The 22,096-nt window shown below is 45.4% G+C and overlaps 1 protein-coding gene across 2 annotated transcripts; it reads right to left on the reverse strand.

Annotated features, from left to right (window-relative positions):
- Window positions 1-6,432: 6,432 nt before the first annotated feature.
- Window positions 6,433-9,847, reverse strand: KCNE4 (potassium voltage-gated channel subfamily E regulatory subunit 4). Of its 2 annotated transcripts, XM_051847982.2 has the most exons (2): window positions 9,395-9,847; window positions 6,433-8,839 (listed from the first exon to the last, which is right to left on the reverse strand). In XM_051847982.2, the coding sequence occupies exon 2, from the start codon at window positions 8,804-8,806 to the stop codon at window positions 8,300-8,302; it is 507 nt and encodes a 168-aa protein (XP_051703942.1). In that variant the 5' UTR covers window positions 8,807-8,839; window positions 9,395-9,847; the 3' UTR covers window positions 6,433-8,299.
- Window positions 9,848-22,096: the final 12,249 nt, after the last annotated feature.

A 22,096-nucleotide genomic window follows, 5' to 3' on the forward strand; every position in this document is an offset into this window, starting at 1 on the left:
AAGACAGGAGCTCCAATTAGACCTCCCATATGCGTGGCAGAGCTCACACTTGGGCCATCTTCTGCTGCTTTCCAAGGTGCATCCTCGGGGAGCTGAATTGGAAGTGGAGCAGCCAGGACTTGAACCAGTGCTCCAAAATGGGGTGCCAGCATTGCAAGTGGCAGCATAATTCACTATGCCACCATGCCAGCTCTTAGTTCAAGTTTTAACCTTAGGAATTTGAGATGCTTATAGGACATAGGTGGACATAGCCAGAAGCATTTTGGTGTTCACTAAAAAAGTCTAGGCTTGAGCTGAATGACTGGGACCTGGAGACAGAGTGGGAGCAGAGGAGACAGCAGGTATTTAGGGTTGTCAACTTTGGAGCCAGATTGCCACGCTCAAATCTCAGTGCTGCTGCTAGCTAGCTGTGTGCCCTGATCAATGTTCATGACCACCCCATACCCAAGTTTCTTTATTAAATGGCTTAAAAATCCCATCTCTTAACTTGCCATGGCAATTAAATTCTAAGAAAGAAGTCTAGCAAATACTAGACAGGTGTTTCTTAAAAGGATTTACTTAGTGGTTGAAGATTTAAGGGTGGATGAGTTCACCCAAATAGAAAATGGAAAAAAAGAAGAAAAAAAAAAAGAAAAAAAAAAAAACACAAGGAGAGAGAGCTCTAAGGAATGTTAGCTCAACTTAGGCACTCTGGCTACAAAAATAATACCACACAACTCCAGCTCTCAAGAGATGTATAATTCTATGGGAAAGACAGTGAAACTTCTGTAATTGAGGCATGAGAACAGTGTGATAGTAAAACATGTGAAGATGTGGGGGGGGGGAGTTTTTTTAAAAAGAGACAAAATCTCTCTCCATGCATTGTCTCCAGTTCTTTGGCAGAAGTTGTAAATGGAAAAGAAAGATAAGAATGAGAGAGACATGATTCTACTTCTATTAGAATAAGCATACAAAAATAATGACTGGTGATGTGCCTGTAGGTTTCTTCATCATCTTAGTCTAGAGTGAACTTCCAGTGTCACCTTCAAGGACAGTCACATAAGACTGGGAGACATCAGGGTAGGAGTGAGGTGCTGCCTATAACAGACTCTGCAGTTGGAACTGAGTAGAAATACACACACACACACACATACACAAGCCTGAAAACCACTGTTTCATGCAGAACAATTACATTCAACTATGGTTGAATATTTCTTTCCTGCTATTTATAGCTTCTTCCTTCCCTTTGTTAAAGTTTCCAGTGATGTCACATTGCACAGCCTTGGGAGGATATGTTGACTCCTGCCCACTCAGACCCATTGCCTGCAAAGGGCAATAAGCACCAGGATATGCTCAGGAAAGGAAGACAAACTCCCAGGAAGCCTCAGAGGACTAGTCAATAGAGGTAGCATCAGGCTAGGCTCATGCTGAATGATCATGACCTGGAGATGGACAGGTGGCAGAGCCAGGTTGCCAGGCTCAAACTGCAGGCAGAAAGAGTTACATGACCCTGCCCAAGTCCTGGTGGTTGGGGAGGAAGAATAGGAGAGAAGTGGGGTCTTCAACATTCTCAGAAGGGGAGAAATACTGGCTATGGTTGCATGCTATTAAAGTCTATATACAGTATCCTATCAAAGACAAAGATTTTTTTCTTTTTCCATCAACTTCATTTACAGTTCCACCAATGCTTTGCACATAGTACAGAAGATACCGCTGTGTCCATTTCACCAATGAGGAAATATGCTCACAAATGTTAAGTAAAATATACAATGTCACAGAGCTGCCTACTTTCTGAGATGGTGCTAGATTCTTATGTCTCATGCTTTCTCCTTCTTAGTGATTAAAAGAGTACCAGACTTTATGCTAGAAAGTCTGTATTTGAAGCCTGATCATTTTTTTTCATTTTTTTTATTTTTTATTTATTTGACAGTTAGAGTTACAGACAGTGAGAGAGAGACAGAGAGAAAGGTCTTCCCTCTGCTGGTTCACTCACCAATTGACTGCAATGGGCGGAGCTGCACCAATCTGAAGCCAGGAGCCAGGCGCTTCCTTCTGGTCTCCCGCACGAGTGCACTTGGGCCATCCTCCACTGCCCTCCCAGGCCACAGCAGAGAGCTGGACTGGATGAGGAGCAACTGGGACTAGAACCCGGTGCCCATATGGGATGCCGGCACCGCAGGCGGAGGATTAACCAAGTGAGCCATGGCGCTGGCCCCCAAAACCTGATCATTCATTACGTTAGGCAGAAGGTAACTGCTCTGAGCCTTAACTTTCCTATCTATATCATCTGTATATGATCAGATATTATAGATATTATAGACCTAACCCACAGCTTCCTTGGAAATTTAAATAAGATAATCAAAAGGAAAGTATCTATAACAGATGAAAACAAATATTAGAGAAGCAATATATTTTGTCCACTCAAATACACATTGGTGCCCCAAAAACTGTTCAAAGACACAGGCAATGTATTCTTACATTTTCCTAGAAAAGGAGGGCCTTGCACATAGACATCCTCAACTCATATTGTAAATTAATGAGAAACAAAGATAACTTCATTGGAATTCATCTGTGTGAACATCATAACCTTTTGGGAATCAGACAGGTGTTGACTTTCCCCAGTAAGAACCCAGTGAGGTGCCTAGAGTAAGAGGCAGCTCAAAACACAGAATCAAAAAGACTGGATGAAGTGTGTGCATTACATGGGGCAATGGAAGAAAGAGACAGAGGGAAGTTGAGGACAGAACAAGAAAAGGATATAGTTATTAATGTAAATAATTCTTTAATGATGTCTCCTAGCAAGAGAGTGCAAGGTGAGAAAACAAATTCCTAGAAATAAGAGAACAAGAGCTTAGCTATATTGACAGGGCAAGAAAGTGCAAGGACAGGATTGTAAAGCATGTAAGTAAGAGTATCAGCATTGAGGCAAAGCAAGTTAAACTACCACTTGCAACACTGGCCTTCCATATCAAGGTCCCAGTTAAGTTCCAGCTGCTCCACTTCCAACCCAGTTTCCTTCTAATGCACCTATGAAGACAGAGGATAACAGCCCAAGTGCTTGGGTCCCTGGGAGACCTGGATGGAGTTCCAGGTTCCTGACGTTAGCCTGGTCAAACCTCAGTTGATATGGGCATTTAGGGGTTGAACCAATGAATGGAAGACTCATTCTCTCTCTCTCTCTCTCTCTCTCTCTCTCTCTCCCTCCCTCCCTCCTTCCCTTCCTCCCTCCTTCTCTCTCTCTTCCTCCTTCCCTTCCTCCCTCCTTCTCTCTCTCTCCCTCCCTCCCTCCTTCCCTCCCTCCCTCCCTCCCTCTCTCTCTCTCCCCTCTGTTTCTCTACCTTTCAAACAAATAAATAGACCTTTAAAACTAAAAGGAGAGGATTGGATTGTTCCAAGTTAAGAGCAGTGCTACCTCGGACCCCTTCTGCCTGCAAAGAGAGGCTGCGTTATGCTCAAAGCTCATTGCCTGATCCAAGAACAAAACTGTAACTCGGAAAATAGACCTAATGATCTAGCACCAGTGGACCATGGGCTCCTTCAATCAAGTGACCTTCACTGATTATCTCCATGGTAACAACTCACATCCCAAACTGTTCCTTCCTGTGTGGGAGGAAACATTTCAGAAACGGGAGAAAGCAGACTTTAACAGTGGTTTTTCTCTCTTCTGACCCTTCTCCTTTGGCAAATTGTGTCCTTTCTCTGAACAGTGCAGTCTCCTGAGGAAATGGTCCCCAGAGAGGATGTTTCTGTGACTTTATTTGCAGATGCATGCCCAGGACTCATTTTTAAAAAGTAGACAATGAGAGCTGTTTTATTTTCATGTGACACTCAGTGCTTTGCAGGGCACTTCACCATGCTGTTCGTGGACAGCTCTCCAAAGAGAAGGCCAGCTTGATAGAGGTCTCACTTGCCCCAGAACTACAGAGCAACTCGGTAGCAGAGTTGACTTTGAAAGCCAGATATCACAAGGCTTAGCCCCTCCCCTCTTCTTTTCTTCCCTACCTTGCTGCATTCCAGCCCCATACTGAACCACCATTCTAGTCAACTGACTGACATGTCTCCTTCCAACCCTAGATTCGTCCTAAGTCTCATGATATACCTTCTGGTTTTCTCCAGCATGGTGTCCAGACTTTAAAATGAAGAGGATGGGCTGGCACCATGGCTCACTTGGCTAATCCTCCACCTGCAGCACCGGCACCCTGAGGTTCTAGTCCCAGTTGGGGCACCGGATTCTGTCCCGGTTGCTCCTCTTCCGGTCCAGCTCTCTGCTGTGGCCCAAGAAGGCAGTGGAGGATGGCCTAAGTGCTTGAGCCCTGCACCCACATGGGAGACCGGGAGGGGGTGCCTGGCTCCTGGCTTCAGATCGGCACAGTGCCGGCCGTAGCAGCCATTTAGAGGATGAACCAACGGAAGGAAGACCTTTCTCTCTGTCTCTTGCTCTCTCACTAACTCTGCCTGCCAAAAAAAATAAATTAATTAATAAAATAAATAAAAATAAACAAAATGAAGGGGATGGGGTAAGCATTTGGTGTAGTTGTGAAGTCACTGCTTAAGGCACTAGTATCCCATGTTAGAGTTCCTGAGTTCAAGTTCTGGCTGCCTTCTGATTCCAGTTTCCAGCTAATATGCGCTCTGGGAGGCAGCAAGTGATGGTTCAAGGGGGTGTGTTCCTGCCACTCACGTGGGAGATCCAGATGAGTTCTCAGCTCCTGGTTTCAGCCTGGCCCAATCTTGGCTTCAGCCTTCCCCAGCCCTGACTGTTGTTTGCATTTGGGGAGTGGACCATAGAATAGGATCTCTCCCCCCCCCCACCCCCATTTCCTGCTTCACTCTCCCTTTCAAATAAAGTAAATAAAAAGTTAAATTAAGGGTATGGAGCAAATACATGCTTTATCTAGACTTGGAGAATAAAATACATTTTAAACTCTGTTCTGTCTGTTCCACAATGTCTAGGGTCAGAACAGCATTTTACAGGATGATGAATGACCCTGCACTGGCTAAGCCCTGGAAGTGCACGTCTGACCACGAAACCCTCCAATCACAGCTCTGAAATGCACCATGGGGTCCACTTTCCAACCAGGACCATGAGCCAAGAGCCTTCATTCCTTGGCTCTGCTTCAGCCTTTCCCGGTAGTTTTGATCCCATGATTCTGTCCACAAAAGAAATCTTTTTTTTTTTTCTGCAGCATCCCTGACTGCCTCTGACGTACAAAGGTGTAATTAGAACAGCATGGAGCAAGCAGGATGATCCATTTACCTCATCCCTTCACATTTAAGTGCTTTTAAAATATGTTTCTAATATCCTAGGTGCAGGGGCCAAATTCCCTTCTCAGTTTTTCACATGCATGAGTAAATCCACACAGACCAAACCCCTTGGGCCTTAGGTTCTGCTTAGAAGTTCTTTAAAAAAAAAAGAAAGAAAGAAAACAAATATTCCATTAAAACGACATAGTGTACTCTGAATATTTTTAGGACAATTAGAGTTTAGAATTCCCTCTTCTTCCGCCCATGCTAACAAGAAATCTTTCTTAACCATTTCCTTACCAAGAATGACAACAGTAAACTGGAATAAATTAAAGGGTTTTCTTTTCTTCTCATCTTACATTATAGAAGTGTCAACCAGTGGAGTGTGATCCAAGGTATTATTTGGGAAGGGTCCAGGCTCCCCTATACCATTGCCAGATAAATCCTTTAGGTAGATAATTATTTGTGAGTCTATTGGAAACATTGACTTGAACCCAAAAAACAGCTCAGAAGAAACAAGGAAACATAAAAGGAAGAACATTTTTCCATCTGCTTGTGTCAAAGTGGCTCAGGAGTTTGGGTAATTTTCTTTAGCACTTTTGATCATGTAAAGAAAATTGCAAAGGAAAGGCCACAGCAGGTGGGACATGCCTCAGCCAGTAGCAAGAGATACAGCAAGGCCAAGTGGGAGGGCCTGGGAAGAAACAGGAGCAGACTGGGAGAGGAAGGGGAGGGGTCTCAACCCATGGACCTGGCATTTCAGGGCATTCTTGAATTGCTTTATATACAGTGACATCCCGCCTGGCATGCTAGGACCATGTGGATAATATTTGCCAAGCCAACCAGCAAATCCAGTGTTTTCTTGCAACCCAGTTTGGTGCAACCTCTTACCACCAGTTGCCATGTCAGTACACTTGCAAGCCCAAAGCCTCCACAGCTACAAAATTTAAAAAAAAAAAAAAAAAAAAAAAAAGTTGATGTGAGACCATCTGGTACTTATTTCCCATTCATTGCAAAGCATATCAAAGGATGCAAAAAAAAAACCATACCCCATTTACCCCACTGCTGAGGTAGAAGTCACATAAACCTTCAGAAGCTTCTGGCTTAGAAGATGAGCAAAATCCAGTGGGCTTGGAGAGTATTTCTGTGATATCTCATAAACTGAGAGTTAAACTTTTAAAAATAATGATAATAATAAGAGAACAAGACTTCCCAGGGAAATGTGTTTATTTAAATTAAAAAATATTGTGAAACTTACAAACTGTTAAATACAAACAACAATTCTATACAACTCAATAGAATAAGAAGGAAGTCTATACATCACGTTTTAATAGGCGCAGATAGACTACGCCAAACTTCAGGATTAAGCAATGGAAAATGTGACAACGCACATGTCCGTCGCAGTAAAGTTTCAGAATTCAAGTGATTCCAGGCAAGGGGCCAAACTTAACTTGGCTTCTTTCAACTTAAACAGCCCCCTTTGGAGTAAATCCACACGCTGAATTTTAAAGTGAACGGAGGGCCATTTTCCCCAAACATAAATCTCCTCTAACTCTGTGTCAAAGTGAACCGATAAACCAGCTCCTACACTGTTAACCCTTCCTTGGGAGCAGTCATTACTGATGGGTCTCCAAGGCAGGGAGAGTTCTGGGGCTTTTATTTATTTTTTAAAGGCATTTTTTTTTAACTAGAATTAAGTTTGACATTTTGGTGTGTTGTGCTTCCTTTTTATCTTCAGCGGCCTCCAAGATCTGCTACAAAGATATCGACCACAACAATACTGGAGACACCGGCGTGCGGTTCTGAGTGCTTTGATTTAGACCCCTTTTTCCCTTTGCTGGGGGCGTGACCATCCCAACACTCAGAGAACCTTGCAGAAAAAATATGGTATCCGTCTCTGGCTCGATCCTAGGAAACGCAGAGCAGGGCTGGGTTGCTGACTTGCCCTGAACTGCTCATTACATGTGTTCTGAGTGTCTCCAACTGCTCCTTTAAATCAGCAGATTCTAGACTAACTGGCCAAGGGGAACTATTTGGTCCAAGCTTCCTCACACCAAGCCATGGAGGATTTATCACACGGTCCTAAAATCTGAAGACACCCTCCCAGCCCCCTGGGACTTCAGCCTCATGAAGGCAGTGAGCCTCTTGATGACATGCCCAGGACCACACAGGCAAACGAGCGTCAGGGCCCGTGATCAGGAAGCACAGAACTTGGCCCCCAGTTTTGTGCAGACGCCGCCTGAGAATGCCCTTCCAGGTCTCAGCTACGTGACGAAATCCCACAGTGGGAGGCCCTCAGTTATATCCTCTCCCAGCTCAGAAAAACCAGGCTGGGAAAATGAGCAGCAGCAGAGCTAACAGTCTGGCCTTGTTCAACCCCACCATTACCCCTTCTGGAAAGATCCAGAAGATGCTAGATGGTCACACGTCAGAGAGTTCAAGGTCGTAGGTGAGACAAATGGACAAAACAGCAGATCATCTCTTACAACTTCAGCCCATGTTAACAGTTTTTAAAAGTTGCTTTTCTCTCCCACTACACCATGCACATGGGCTGAATTCAGATGTCTGGCTCTCTCCCACCAAAAATCTTCCATCAAAATGTCCCCCTTTAGTCCAAAAGACCCCAAAAGAAGCTGGTTAACTCACTGTGAACTAATGTCACTGGTACACAGTAGAGATACTTAGAGCCAATCAGATCTAGAACAAAGCTCTAGGCAAATTAGCAAATCAAAACTAGTCCCTCAGCATGCCCTGGGCACAGCCAGATGCTGCAGGAGTTACCCAGGACAACGACAAGTACATCATCTGGCCAAATTCTGAACAGGAACGCCATCACCCAGGCCCCAAAGTCAACGCACACACTGCACGACTTCGGGGCTTTTTCAGGGGTGGACCCAGACCACGGGCACTTGGAGGACGCGGCCGGAGCCTTGTCCGTCACCCCGCCCTGACTCAAGGGCTTGCTGAGGTCTCTTCAAAGTGGCAGCTGCACTGCAGAAGCGAAACCAGACACTGGAAAACTGTCTTTCCTCTCAGGGTGCTGGCTGATGGAGCCGACTGCAGACGTCCGGGGGTGCTAGGAATTCTGATGGATATTCTCCGAGGAGCCTTCGCTGCTCTCATTGAGGGGCGTCTCCGACGTCTCCTCCAGCTCGTCATCTGCCCCCTCCTCCTGAATGGTGAGGTGCACATCTGGGGAGGAGGACTCGGAGCTCACGCTGTCCCCTTCCATGGAGCAGAGGGTGCAGGACAGCGCAGGCGCCACGCTCTCCTGTAACACGTTCAGCATCATGGGCACCTGCACCGACCTCAGACCAGACACCACGGGCAGCGGCTTCATGGCCTCCCCCCAGAGCCTCTCCTCATCTTTGTACAGCAGCAGGAGGCTGGACTTCTTCTCCCGCCTCTTGGATTTCATGTAGCCCAGCATGATCCCAATCAAGAAAATGCCATAGAAGGACATGACAACCAGAATGTAAAAGTATTCATTGCCATTGCCGCTGCCGCCGCTGCTGGGCACATGGGACTCGAGGGGGCTGCTGGAGGCCACGGTGCCGGGGTGTGTGCTGTTCAGAGGCTCCATCTTCGGCCTTGAAAGGCTGCCCAAGGCCAGGACCTGGGGAGAAAGCTGCAGGTTAGAGCTCTCCTACAGATCCGTGAGCTGGGAGGAGGGCAGGCGTGAGGCTTGTGGAAATGCAATGTCAAAAAACGCTTCTGAGTGAATGAAAGGAACAGCGTGAGAAGCCCCATCAAACAGTTAACAGGGTTATCCAAGAGGACTCGGAGTGCATGGGAGGAAGGCTGGGGTGGTGAAGAGTCAGGAGGACTTTCATTTTTTAGTGCATACTCGGTACATGCCTGTCCTACACGAATTTTATAAAGTAAGCATGCAGCACTTTAAATATTTTTTTAATTTAATGTAAGACAAAGGAGCATAGAAAAAAAATAAATACTACCGTTACAATAATATAATAAATCTTTGAAATAGGAACAGAAACGAAGTGCACATTTTGCTTCTAAAACTTAAAACTATTTTTAACTCAAAGCAAAGTTTTCCTAGAACAAAGAAATGAAACAGAAAAAAAAGGAAAGAAGGAACTCTCCATCTGTAAATTGTTAGAAATACTCCTCTTCCAAATATATCTGAAGCGAAGTAGCATTGCTAACTTACCAAAAGCTGACGACTCGTCCCAAGCCCTGAATTCCTAAATGGTCAAGTCCAAGAGCGTTCCTCCTCTGCGTCTGGCTCCCCGCTCTGACAGCTCTGTTGCTGCAGTTGGGATATATAGTCAAGAAATGCATCGTCACGTGTTCTGGGAGGAAAATTTACAACAGAGGTTGATCGTGGCAGCGTGAGCAGTGGACTCAAAGCACTGCAGTTCAACTCCGTGAACTTTGCAGCTGTGAAAAGAAAACGCCCGGGAGGTGGGAACTGCTCCTCACGCCACTGTGCTGAGCAGAGTTTTCAGGTGGCTGTGAAAATGAGGGAAAAGAGGAGAAAAGAACATGCAAAGTTGGAACCGTTACCCCAAAGCCCACTCTCATTGAAAGTTAGTTCATGCTTCAATCCCCCTCTAGAGGAATAGCCATTCTGGGCTTTCAGAAGCAGTCAAACCCCTAGTCTGAAAGAAAGACCGTAGGAGGCCAGTGTGGGATTTACAGTCAAGAAACTAGGGATTAAGTTTCAGCTCTTTGACTAACTATGCAAATCTGAGCACTCCTCCCTTAACCTTTCTGCTCCAGACCCTTGATCTATGAAGTTGTTGGACATGGGGGGGCTTCAGCTGGTAGAAGTATGTGAACCAGGTGACCTTCCTTGTCCTAATCAGCTTAACCTATCTGTGATAAGATTTCACAGGTTGTGTGGCTAGTGCAGGTTGGCCCTTTAGAAGCACAGAGAGATTTTACCTGTCGTCCACATTGAACTCACAAATCTATTTTTTGGTAAATATTTTTAAAATCTCCAAGAGCATTCTTGATAGTCTGTGTGAAATGGGAACATGTCATGGTGAAAGATGCTACGGAGAGGTTTTGTTCTACTGCACAGTTCATGCACAGTGCTTCTCTGCAGCTCACCAGAGACCACTCACACATCTCTGCTGTCTCTGGCAGGTCAGGTGAGAACAGGAATTCTTCTGGACAGCAACAGAGCACAGTGCAAGTTTTGAAAGCCTAGGTAGACCCTGTGTTACAGGACTGCTCTGATCCAAGTTGGAAGAGGAATTGAACACTTTGATGCTAGTCCTGTTTCCTCGGATGTTTATTCTCAGGGGCTCCTGTTCTAAGTGGAAGTAAACTGGGAAGCTCTGCTGACTCCAGTTGTCCATGGCTAATGGACTGCAGCCAGACTGTTTTCCAGTTGACTCTAAAGGAAACACCTCTTGCAGTCCTGCTGTTGTTAAAATGAAGCTGAGGAAGGCAGCTCAGCATCCCACAAACTTGTCTGGAACATCCACAACCCAGGCACTGCAACTTCACGGCTGAGAGCTGGATTAGCATCTGACTTTAACCCCTGTGGAAAATTTGCAAGAGGAGCACTCACTGCTGTTTTTCCCACTGTACTCTTACCTAAAGTTTTGGGCTATGTTCACTCATAAATCCTAAGTTGGCACTGAAGTACCAACCATTCCTATACCATAAATACTCATAGAGTGGAACCAAGATGTCTTCATAATTTATCAGTCTTTGAAAAGCTCTATGGCCACCTTGACCAGAGTTGACTTGGCCTTTACAACCTGCCTCTGCCATAAGCACTGGCATATATCCATCTTCATCTCAACTCATAGTGCATGTCTGGGACACAAGACCCAGACAGGCCCATGAGAGTGTTGTTGGTTATGTGCCTTGAGATGTATGCCATCACCCAGGATTTTCAAGTAGCGTTGCTACAGTTTGAACATGATTTGTCCCCCAGAACTCATGCAGACATTGAAACTCCAAAGTCTCATGCTAATGGTTAATGGATGAATGCCAATGGTTGCAGAATTAAGGATGGATGTTTGATCCAACAACTATGGTGTCTGGCAGGTGGACCTACTGGGAGGTTTTCAGGTTATTGGTAGCTTGTGTTGGGAAGTTTGTTCTCAAGAGGGTTGATTATATAAGATGAGCATTGCCCTGTTTCCTGGCCCACCATGTGATCTGCTCTCTGTATGCATTCTGCCATGGGGGCCACTCAATCTTGGACTATGTACCTCCAAAGCCATGAGCAGAAGGAAACTTTCTTCTTTTAATAGTAGCTTCTTTCCAGCATTTAGTTAAAGTAGTGAAAGTTAATTAACACAACTGTGAATAACAAGCTTTGAGGAGGCAGAAAGGAGAGGAGAATGGGGGCTACCAGACTCAAAGAGTAGGAAGTACAAAGCTTGGTGCCAGGAAGCAAAGCAGGCTGAAGTTTCAAACAAAGTGCCCAAACAAGCCAAAAGTCCAAAGACAGTAAAACCAAGGAAAAGCTGGGGTACAGGGACAAATGTAGAATAAATTCCTAAGGAGAGAGCGAGTCTTAGACATAGGGAGAACACCATCCATTGCCAGAGTCAGGGAGGGAACATCTCAGGTGACATGCTGCCGGATGCCTGCTTGATGTCCTTGCTGTCTCTGATTCTCACTGGTTCCATGACAGGTGATAAATGAAATCATTTCAGTAAAGCCCCTAGCACTGTCTGACAGAAGGTGAGGGCTCAATTTACACTTCTCGTATCCATAGATGAGGGTGCCCTGTTGCTACCGTGGGCTTTAGACTTCTTGCTGATACGCTTGCACCTGTTGCCAGAATGCTCATTGCTTCTCTTTCTCTTTTCAATCACCCCCAGGAATGAAATTTAAGATGTGGGGCTTGTAAATTCATGACACATGGCTCAATCTTCTCCCCAACCCGCATTCAGGACACTGTTGTGCTAATTATGGCAGTGAATAATGGCATAAATAACAAAAAGGGCAGGAAGCACATCTAGAAAGTATACACCATCTGGGAGATGATGGAGGCACGCAAGACTGAACCACTGAATCTGCTCTGTGCCAAAGCTGCAGCAGAAAGCAATGTTAATGAGATAAATCCATTTTTCAAGTACTTTCTCCTACTCTGCAGCCTGCATTTCCATTTTCTTGCCAGTGTGTTTTGAAGAGTAAATGTCATTTAATACTGACAAGGTGTAATTAATTTAAAAATTTTATGGCTATGTTTTCTGAATCATATCTAAGAAATCTCTGCTTAACCCAAGGTCATGAAATTTTTCTCTATCTAGAAGTTTTATGGTACCATAGTTTAGTTTTACACATTTCAGCCTATGATGCAATCGATTTAATTTTGTTCCATGCTCTAAGTTATGGGTCAAGTTTCTTTTTTTTTTTTTCTGTAAATGGATTGCAAATTGTTCCAGCACTATTTGTTGAAAAGCCAAAAAGAAAATCTTTTTACCATTTAATTATCTTACAATTTTTGCCAAAAATCAATTAGCTATATATGTGTAGGTCTATTTCTAAACACTTTATTCCATTCTTTTGATCTCTCTCTATCTTTGCATTGATATTATCCTGCTCTGCATAATTCATCTTAAACTAGTATTTTTAATCAGTCTAAAATATGGTCCATGGGCCAGGGCCATGGTGCAGTGGGTTAAGCCACCACCTGCACACCTGCATCCCATTTGGGCATCAATTAGAGTTGTAGCTATTCCACTTCCAATCCATGCCCTGTTAATGCACTTGGGAAAGCAGCAGAAGATGGGCCAAGTACTTGGGCCCCTGTCACTCATGTGAGAGACCCAGATGGAATTCCAGGCTCCTGGCTTCCACCTAATTCAACCCAGGCCATTGCAGCCATCTGGGGAATAAACCAGCAGATGGGAGATTCATTCTCTCTCTCTCTCTCTCTCTCTCTCTCTCCTTTTCTGCTGTGTAACGCCTTTCAAATGAATAAATAAAATCTTTAAAAATAATTTTTGAAAACAAAAAACATATATTACGTCCATTCCTAGCTGAGTATCTATTGTGTGCTAGGCCCACATAAATCCTAGGAGGCACTTTTTACTTAAACCATTTCACAGATCAGGAAAATGAAGGTCAGACACTAAGCAAATTATTCAAAGCCTCTCCATGAGTAGACAGTCAGGATTTGAACTCAGACTTGTGCAACTCTCAAACCCATTCTGTTTCTACTACCCTTTAACTTGCTGAAAGGGAGCCAAGAAAGAAACAGAAAGGGTAGAAAGTGAAAGGCATTTTTTTCAACTTCTTTTGAGTCTTCATATCCTTAAAAAAAAAATGCAGTTGCCTAGATGACCAGAGACTCACATATGAATGCAAACACATCAGTACAGATTGTTTCCTCTGAATTCATGCTGGGGTTTTTCTTGGTTTTTTGTTTGTTTGTTTGTTTGTTTTTTGTTGTTGTTGTTTGTTTTTTTGGTATTGGAATGCTCTAGAAGTTATTGGTGAGATAGTTGCCCAGAGCACAATGGTTTCTCTTCTGCTCACACACACAGCTGGTATCTGGTCTTCTCATTCTGATGTGTCGTGTTGTTTTCTTTTCTACTTGATCGTGACACACACTTTCTCCAGGGCTTTGAGGACTTTCATTTCCTGGTAACGTCATTTTCGCCAGATGACCCAGGAGTCCCTGGCCACACATCTCTGAAATTATGTTAACAGCTTATGTGACTAAACAGTCTGCGCTGGGATAACAGCACAGCTGAGAGTCTCAGGCGACTGGACGTAAGTCTGGAGTCAGGAGAACTGACCCAGCCCGGCCTCATCCAAGCTACGTGACTGGCTCGGTTGCATAATTCCTCTGTGTTTTAGTTTTAACCACCCGCAGGCATGTCCAGGGTAAGACCAAGAGTTGTCGCAAGATTGTCAGAAATGTCCCAGAATCCATCAGGCTCCCAGATTCCCGAGCAGCCCTGGCTGCAGGTCTGGCAGAGCATTGCAAAATGAAATCCTCAATGCCCACCACTGGTTTTGCTTTTCCCAGAAGCTCTCTCTGCAAAGTCGCAAATGGGAACTCTTAAGGTGGATCACTCCTTCTGACACCCTGAGTCACCCTCGCTGGACAGAAACTTCTGAACGTTCCTAGCACTGGAAACTAAACACGGCTGGGTATCTGACAGGTATCTCCCAAGAACTCCAGATCCTCCTGTAACACCAGCTATGTCTCAGAAGTGAGTGGCTCGGAGCAGGTCTTCCTGGGACACAGTCCAAATGAGGTCAGAGTGGAAGGAGTGAGAAGGCTGAAATTAAAGAGCAATGTTGGTATTATCTCACCTTTGTTTTTTATAACTCGGACATTTTTTTAATCTGATACCTAATTAGCAAATAGATGCATAGTTCCTGAAGTGTCTCAGGAATTGCTCTATGTACTTTACAAATTTTATCTGATTTAATCCTTATAAATGCCCCCATAAGATAGGCTCTACTGTTATTCCCTTTCTACAGACAAAGAACCTGGAGCAGAGTGGTGGAAGCAGCCTGCCCAAGGTCACACAGCCAGTATGCGGCAGAGCTGGATTCGAACCCAGAGCTGAGAAGAGAGACAAGAAAGAAGAGCATGGCATCAGCTCTGTGCATCTTGTGATTCATGGAAGAGACAGGCAAATATTGAAAATTCTTCTTCTTTTTTTAAATTTTTATTTATTTAAAATTTTTAGGGTGCACAAATTTCATGTATTTCATATATACAGATTGAGGAACCTAGTGATGTTTCCCACCCTACCCTCCCTCCCACCCATGCCCCCACTTTTCCTCCTCCTTCCTCTCTTGTTCCCTCTCTGAATTTTTACAAAGATCTACTATCTGCAAGAGTGACAATACCACAAAAGAAAAAAAAAAAAAAGACAACACTCAGTAAATCAATATCAAGGGATTTGAGTTCTTTAGAGAAATCAGGGAAGACTCCAATGAGGAAGTGATCTAGTGATCACTTCCTAGAGAATGAGCAGGAGTTTCCCAGGTGAAGTGAGAAGGTAACAGAATTGTGTCCAGTGGTAATCTGGAGAAACCCCTTAGAGGAAGAAAGTGTATGGGAAAGAAGGATGGCAAGAATGAGCGACTGAAGAAGTTGGGAGAATCTGTCAAGGCAGCAATGGGGGAGAGGATTGTCCAAACAGAGCCAGAGAAGCTGGCATGGACCAGACACAGGCATCTGCCATCTGGGAGGTGGGAAGACCGGAGCTCAGGGAGGCAGCGATAGAGCCCTTCACTGAGGAGCTGGAGTATCAAACAGGGACTCAACCAAGGCTCAGGGAGAGTGTGTGATAGTTCAGGACTGACTGAACCCAGAACTGCTGAGGACATGCAAAGTACAAATCAAGGGCACGCAAAGTACAAAACGTGCCTGCGCTCAGTGAGAGGAGCCAGGAGAGCAGAGTGAGCAGCCGACTGACGTGCGGAGCTTGTTTGTGAAGAACCTCCGGAACACTCTGCTTCCAAAACCCTCACTCGGAGCTCCTGACAATTCCGGAAGGTCTTGACTGCATCTCAACCACAATTCACAAGGGCTATCAAATGGAGCTGTTAGGACCATTCCTGATCAAAACCTGGACAAGGTGACACAGAACTCCCAGCAGCAATCAGACCAGGTAAACCAGTTAGTGCTGTAGTTGTAAAAGATGGCTGGAACACCTGATGTCAGAGGCTAGGATTGGGTGTCTGTACAACACAAAGGGCATGGGCTCTGGATCAACCTGCTTGGGCCTACCTTGGCTTTTCCACTTACTAGCTGTGTGACCACAAGCAAATGTCTTAACCTCTCTGTCTCATTAAAAGGGGAGGAAGAGGACCCACCCTAAAGGACTGATGTGAGGAAGAAATAAAAATATCTGCTATTGCACCCCAAGATAACACTGCAAAAGGCATGAACCCCCTCTTTAAGGGTATTTAAAGAATAAGAAAAAAAGTAGAGCGTTTTTAAGAGAGTCGTTGGTGTTTTTTCTCCTCATGGGGAGAGTAAAAGAGGGCTGTCTTTTCCGCATATTAAGGGAAGTGAGGGTGCTTCATGGAATCCCCTTCAGCCTGCCAACTCAAGGACTGGCGGCAGACCCACACCTGAAAAAAATCTGACATCAAGAAACAGCCAGTCAGGGTTCTGGAGAGAACTTGCTGAGCTAGGGAAGTCCACTCTCCCAGAGTCTGTGCAGGGAGACAGAGTGTTTCCTACAGACAAGCCGTGGCCACGCAGCAATGCAAGGGGAAGGCATACATCTGAGCCCACAGCTGAGGGACGGGAGTCCTTCTCCACGCTAAACAGAAGCACTTGGAAAATAGAGTGGGAAGGCAAGGCCCTTCCCAACACAGGGAAAGAGGAGAGAGAAATGAAGGAGCTTTACCTCCAAGTGAACTGGAGAAGTCATGACCATCACATGGCCTGCATGTGTTAACTTCTGAACTGGGACTATTCAGGGATACTTGAGCAGTCAGGGGAAAATTGTGGATTCCCATCATCGGGCAGGGGAGAAACCGGCCCTTGAGAATGAATCTAAAAATGTCATGCAACCCAGAAAGACTTCTTTATGACGACAACCACAAGGCCTGCTTGTTTATCATGATTGCAGGTATAAAAGCTCAGAACAGTGCTAAGTACATAGTGATGGTTCGCTTGTCAAAAATATTACATAATGTTATTGAAAATGCCTAAAGATTGTGCACCCTGGGAGGCAGCAGATGGTAGCTCAAGTCCCTGGGTTCCTGCCACTCATGTGGGAGACCCAGACTGAATTACAGCTCCTGGCTTCTGCCTGGCCCAGCTGGTTCAAGTCCTGGCTTCAAGTCTGGTGGGCACCAGTTCAAGTCCTGGTTGCTCCACTTCCAATCTAGCTCCCTGCTACTGCTAATGGCCTGGGAAAGCAGCGGAAAATGGCTCAAGAGCTTGGGCCCCTGCAACCACATGGGAGATTTGGAAGAAGCGTCTGGCTCCTGGCTTTGGATTGGCCCAGCACTAGCTATTATAGCCATTTGAGGAGTGAGGGTGGAAGACTTCTCTTTCTCTCTCTGTCTCTCCCTCTCTTTCTGTAACTCTGCCTCTCAAATAAATAATCTTTTTTAAAAATTATATTTATATTTTTTTGACAGGCATAGTGGATAGTGAGAGAGAGAGAGACAGGGAGAAAGGTCTTCCTTTTGCCGTTGGTTCACCCTCCAATGGCCGCCACGGCCAGCGCGCAGCGGCCGGCGCACCGCGCTGATCCGATGGCAGGAACCAGGTGCTTCTCCTGGTCTCCCATGGGGTGCAGGGTCCAAGTACTTGGGCCATCCTCCACTGCACTCCCTGGCCACAGCAGAGAGCTGGCCTGGAAGAGGGGCAACCGGGACAGAATCCGGCGCCCCGACCGGGACTAGAACCCGGTGTGCCAGCGCCGCAAGGTGGAGGATTAGCCTAGTGAGCCACGGCGCCGGCATCTTTTTTAAAAATTGAGAAGAGGGGCTAGCGCTGTGGTGCAACGGGTTAAAGCCCTGGCCTGAAGCGCCGGCATCCCATATGGGTGCCGGTTCTAGTCCCTGCTGCTCCTCTTCCAATCGAGCTCTCTGCTATGGCCTGGGATGGCAGTAGAAAATGGCCCAAGTCCTTGGGCCCCTGCACCCACGTGGGAGACCAGGAAGAAGTTCCTGGCTCCTGGCTTCGGATCGGCACAGCTCCAGCTGTTGCAGCCATCTGGAGAGTGAGCCAAACGAATGGAAGACCTCTCTCTCTCTATCACTACCTCTCTCTGTAATCTGTCTTTCAAATAAATAAAATAAATCTTTTTAAAAAATGAGAAGAATCTCTCCCTCTCGCTCTCTCTCTCTCTCCCCTCTCATCTCTGTCTTCCAAATAAATAAAATTAAAAAAAAAAAAAACAGAAAGACAGTATTTGAGAGCACCATGATGTTATCTATCTTAAATTTAAGTCTACCAACCACTATGGATTATTCAGTTTTATTCCTTGGCCCACGATATTCATTCTAAAAATAATTGTTGACTGAATGACAGAAACAATGTGCTAAGCACTTGCTGTTTCATTTTCAGAAGAGTCCAGTGAGGGAAATTGAGAACAGAATTTGTAAATACGAAGAGAACAAGGCCTAAAAAGTAACTCGTCCTGGTCACGCAGTGGGAAGGGGCAGAACGGGGAGGAAGCAGCCTCCTCCCACTGAAACCACGCCACACACATTCTCCGTTTCTGGGACACACAGTGCACAACGGCTGCTGGCCACTTCCTCTGGCCCTAACTAATCCAGGTCAGCCTGGAACGCGCTTGCTGGTGAAGGGCTTTGGGGATTCCATCTGAGGCAGGCAGAACCGACGCTCATTAAAAATAACATTCTGAAGTCTGTGAAAGGTTTTCCTGAACTTTCTGAGTACCCCAGATGATCACACAGGACCCAATAAAAACTAATCCCCATCCAGTGCTGACTCCTGCATATCCATCCCAAAGGCAGTTAGTTCTGAGAGGGGTTTATGTGATGGATTTCAAGAGCATTTCCTAGCTTGGATGGTCCTGCTGCAAAAACAGACTAAACTACGGAGAGCAGGAAGTGGGGATCTCCCTTTCTCCAGGGATTAATTTCCTGTCACAACAGTTCCCATCATCTTCCTCCATTCATCTCCCTCAAGGGACAGAGCTGGGGTCTAACCCGCAGCACAGCCAGCTCAAGGCAAACGGGCCTTGGAAAGCCTACATTTTGCCAGGGACATGGTTCTCAGGGTCAGGGCAGCTGGGCAAGGAGAAGGTACAGCTCTTTAAGGCTGCTTGAAAGGTCGCACGTGGGACCTGGCGATAGCCTAGCTGGCGCTGCCTGCAGAGAAGCAAATGTGAAAAGAAGCCCACCACTTCCCAGAAAGGAGCAAGGAGAAGACGGGTTCTGGGCACACACTGGATGGTTGAGGCTGATACCCAGGGCCATGCTGAGCGGGCAAGAATTCCTTCTGAGCTCCAGGAATAACTCAGTCCTGCACACAAGCAGGAAAGCTACATTAGAAATGCAGATCCGGCCGGCGCCGCGGCTCAATAGGCTAATCCTCCGCCTAGCGGCGCCGGCACACCGGGTTCTAGTCCCGGTCGGGGCACCGGATTCTGTCCCGGTTGCCCCTCTTCCAGGCCAGCCCTCTGCTGTGGCCAGGGAGTGCAGTGGAGGATGGCCCAGGTGCTTGGGCCCTGCACCCCATGGGAGACCAGGAAAAGCACCTGGCTCCTGGCTCCTGCCATCGGATCAGCGCGGTGCGCCGGCCGCAGCGCGCCGGCCGCGGCAGCCATTGGAGGGTGAACCACCGGCAAAGGAAGACCTTTCTCTCTGTCTCTCTCTCTCACTGTCCACTCTGCCTGTCAAAAAAAAAAAAAAAAAAAAGAAAGAAATGCAGATCCATGCTGACTCCTGACCGCAAGACAGGCAAATGCACCACAGTCCTGCCCTGGGGGTCCTGCACGGTGAAGAAGCCACCTGGTGAGTTAAATTTTGTTCACTGATCAGGCAGACTCTGATAAGGTGTCCCAAATCCGTATTTCCAACCTTTCAGCCAAACACGTCATAGTCCTAATTCCATGTTTCACTGTGCTTAACTTCATTAAGGACATACTCCTTTGGCTTATATCTATTCACTATTAATGTACTGATTCATTCATTCAAATAAATACACCTGCCCTACAGTCCAACAAATAGGTATTTCATAAATTAAAGCATAAAGGTAGCCAAAAATTGAAACAAAAACAAAAGTCAAATAAAACTGGAATTAGTGTCACACCACAGCAGCTGGTGCTGGGATAGTGTCAGATTCCAACTTCTTGGCTGAATGGTACCAGCTTCCTTTTTTCAAATGTTTGTCTACAACAAACTCCAAGCCCAGCAGTGCAGAGCCAGGGCCGCCAGCTCCTCTGAGTGCTGGATCTCCTGGGTGCTTCACAGGCCTCCCGCGACTGCATCGCCCGAGAGCCATGCTACCCAGCCACTGCGGGACTGTGTGACTAACACAGACCGACTATAAAAAGCCTGGCCCCTCAAGGCAAGTCTCCTGGGAAAGGACCTCGTGCTTGGTTGTGTGTTGTTTCTTTTTCATAAGAAAAAATCCGGGGCTCATTTGAAAGAGCGCATAGTCCATGCTTTGCTCTCACTTCTGGTGTAAGAACGATAGATTTTTTTTCCTTAGGAGTAAGAAAGCCAATTGTATTGTACCATTTTAACACATCTAGGTAAAGACTGGTTAGTCACCTAAGCATAAGAAGAAAAATAGTAATAACCACAGCAGTGAGCAATTGGTGGAATGGTTAAATACAAAGATTCGGGGCCTTCACTCTAGTTCCATCTTCAGCTACTCACCCACTGTGGGGCAATGGGCAATTCATTTAACCTGTCTGTTCCTTGTCTCAGGAACTAAGCACTCCATAGCTTACTTATTATTAGTCCTTACCTGAACCAGGCAGTGTGGTCAGAATATTTTTTGAATCTATTTACTTATTTATTCACTTATTTGAAAGGCAGAGTGACAGAGAGAAAAGAGGAAGAGAGAGACAAAGAGACAAATACATCTTTGATCCAGTGGTTCACTCCCTGGATGCCTGCAAAAGCCTGTGCTGGACCAGGCTGAAGCCAAGAACCAGGAACTCCATCCTGTCTCTCACACAGGTGGCAGGGGCCCAAGCTCTTCTGCTGCCTTCCCAGAGGCATAAGGAGGAAGCTGGATTGGAATCAAAGTAGCCGGGACTTGAACCAACTCTCTGATACAGGAAGCCAATGTGACAACTGGTGGCTTCACCTGCTGCACCACACTGGCTCCAATCTTTTTAAAATTAACAGAATTTCTACACTACAAAATGCACTGCTTTCACACGCATGATTCAGTGGTTTTTAATTTTTATTCACCATGGGTGAAACCATCATCCCTACCTAGTTCCTGGACATTTTCACCTGTTTCCACCCTGAAGCCTCTGGCAACCACTAGTTCACTTTCCTTCTCTATGGATTTGCCTATGCTGGACATTTTTATAGCAATGCAGTTGCACAATATGTGATATTGCACAATATGTGACTGGCCTCTTTCACTTAGCAAAATGTCTTCAAAGTTCATTCACTTTTGAGGAGCCACTTACCCTCAAGGGTGTGAAGTAGAACCTCAATGTGATTTGGGTATACTGCCTTAGCATGTTCATGCTTCTGTAACAATCATGCTTCTATCACAATAAAGAGCAGAAATCTATTCTTGCAATTTGGAGAACGGAACTCCAAGATCAGGTGCCAGCATGTTCCATGTCTGCTGAGAACCTGGTATTTGCTTCCAAGATGGCAACTTGTTGTGCATCCTTGCATAACAGAAGGCAAAAAGGCAAAAGGGGCATAAGGGACCTAACGAGTTCCCTCCACGCCTTTCATAAGACACTAATCCTATCCCTGAGGGCTCAGAATTCAGGGCCTAATCACCTAATAAAGGATCCATTTCTTAATACTGTTGCATGGGGGATTAAGTTTCAATATTAAATTCAACATGAATTTTGGACGGGATACACATATTCAAATGATAGCATATATTATTTCCCTATGATTAATGATATTGAGCATATTTTCATGTGCCTATTAGCCATGTATATAACTTGCCAATATATTTAAGTCCTTTGTCCATATTTAAAATGAGTCATCATTTTGTTGATATGATATAGGAATTCTACATAAATTCTGGAAACTAAACCCTCATCATATGCATGACTTACAAGCATTTTTTTCTGTTCTGAGTTGTCCTTTTTTTTTTTATAGAGTCCTTCAATGCACAAAAGTTTTTAGTTTTGATGAAATCAATTTAACTCTTTTTTTTTCTTCTGTTGCCTGAGTTTTTAATGTTGTAAATAGTTGTTGTCTAGTCCATTGTGAAGATTCATAAGTATTTTTTTCCAATGTGGTAGAGTGTTTAGCTCTTAAA

The sequence above is a fragment of the Oryctolagus cuniculus genome, chromosome 3 (genome assembly GCF_964237555.1).
Source record: "Oryctolagus cuniculus chromosome 3, mOryCun1.1, whole genome shotgun sequence".
Lineage (NCBI taxonomy): Eukaryota > Metazoa > Chordata > Mammalia > Lagomorpha > Leporidae > Oryctolagus > Oryctolagus cuniculus.

Excerpts from the sequence above, each read along its gene's own strand:
- KCNE4 (XM_051847982.2), bottom strand. The coding sequence starts at position 8,806 with ATGGAGCCTCTGAACAGCACACACCCCGGCACCGTGGCCTCCAGCAGC.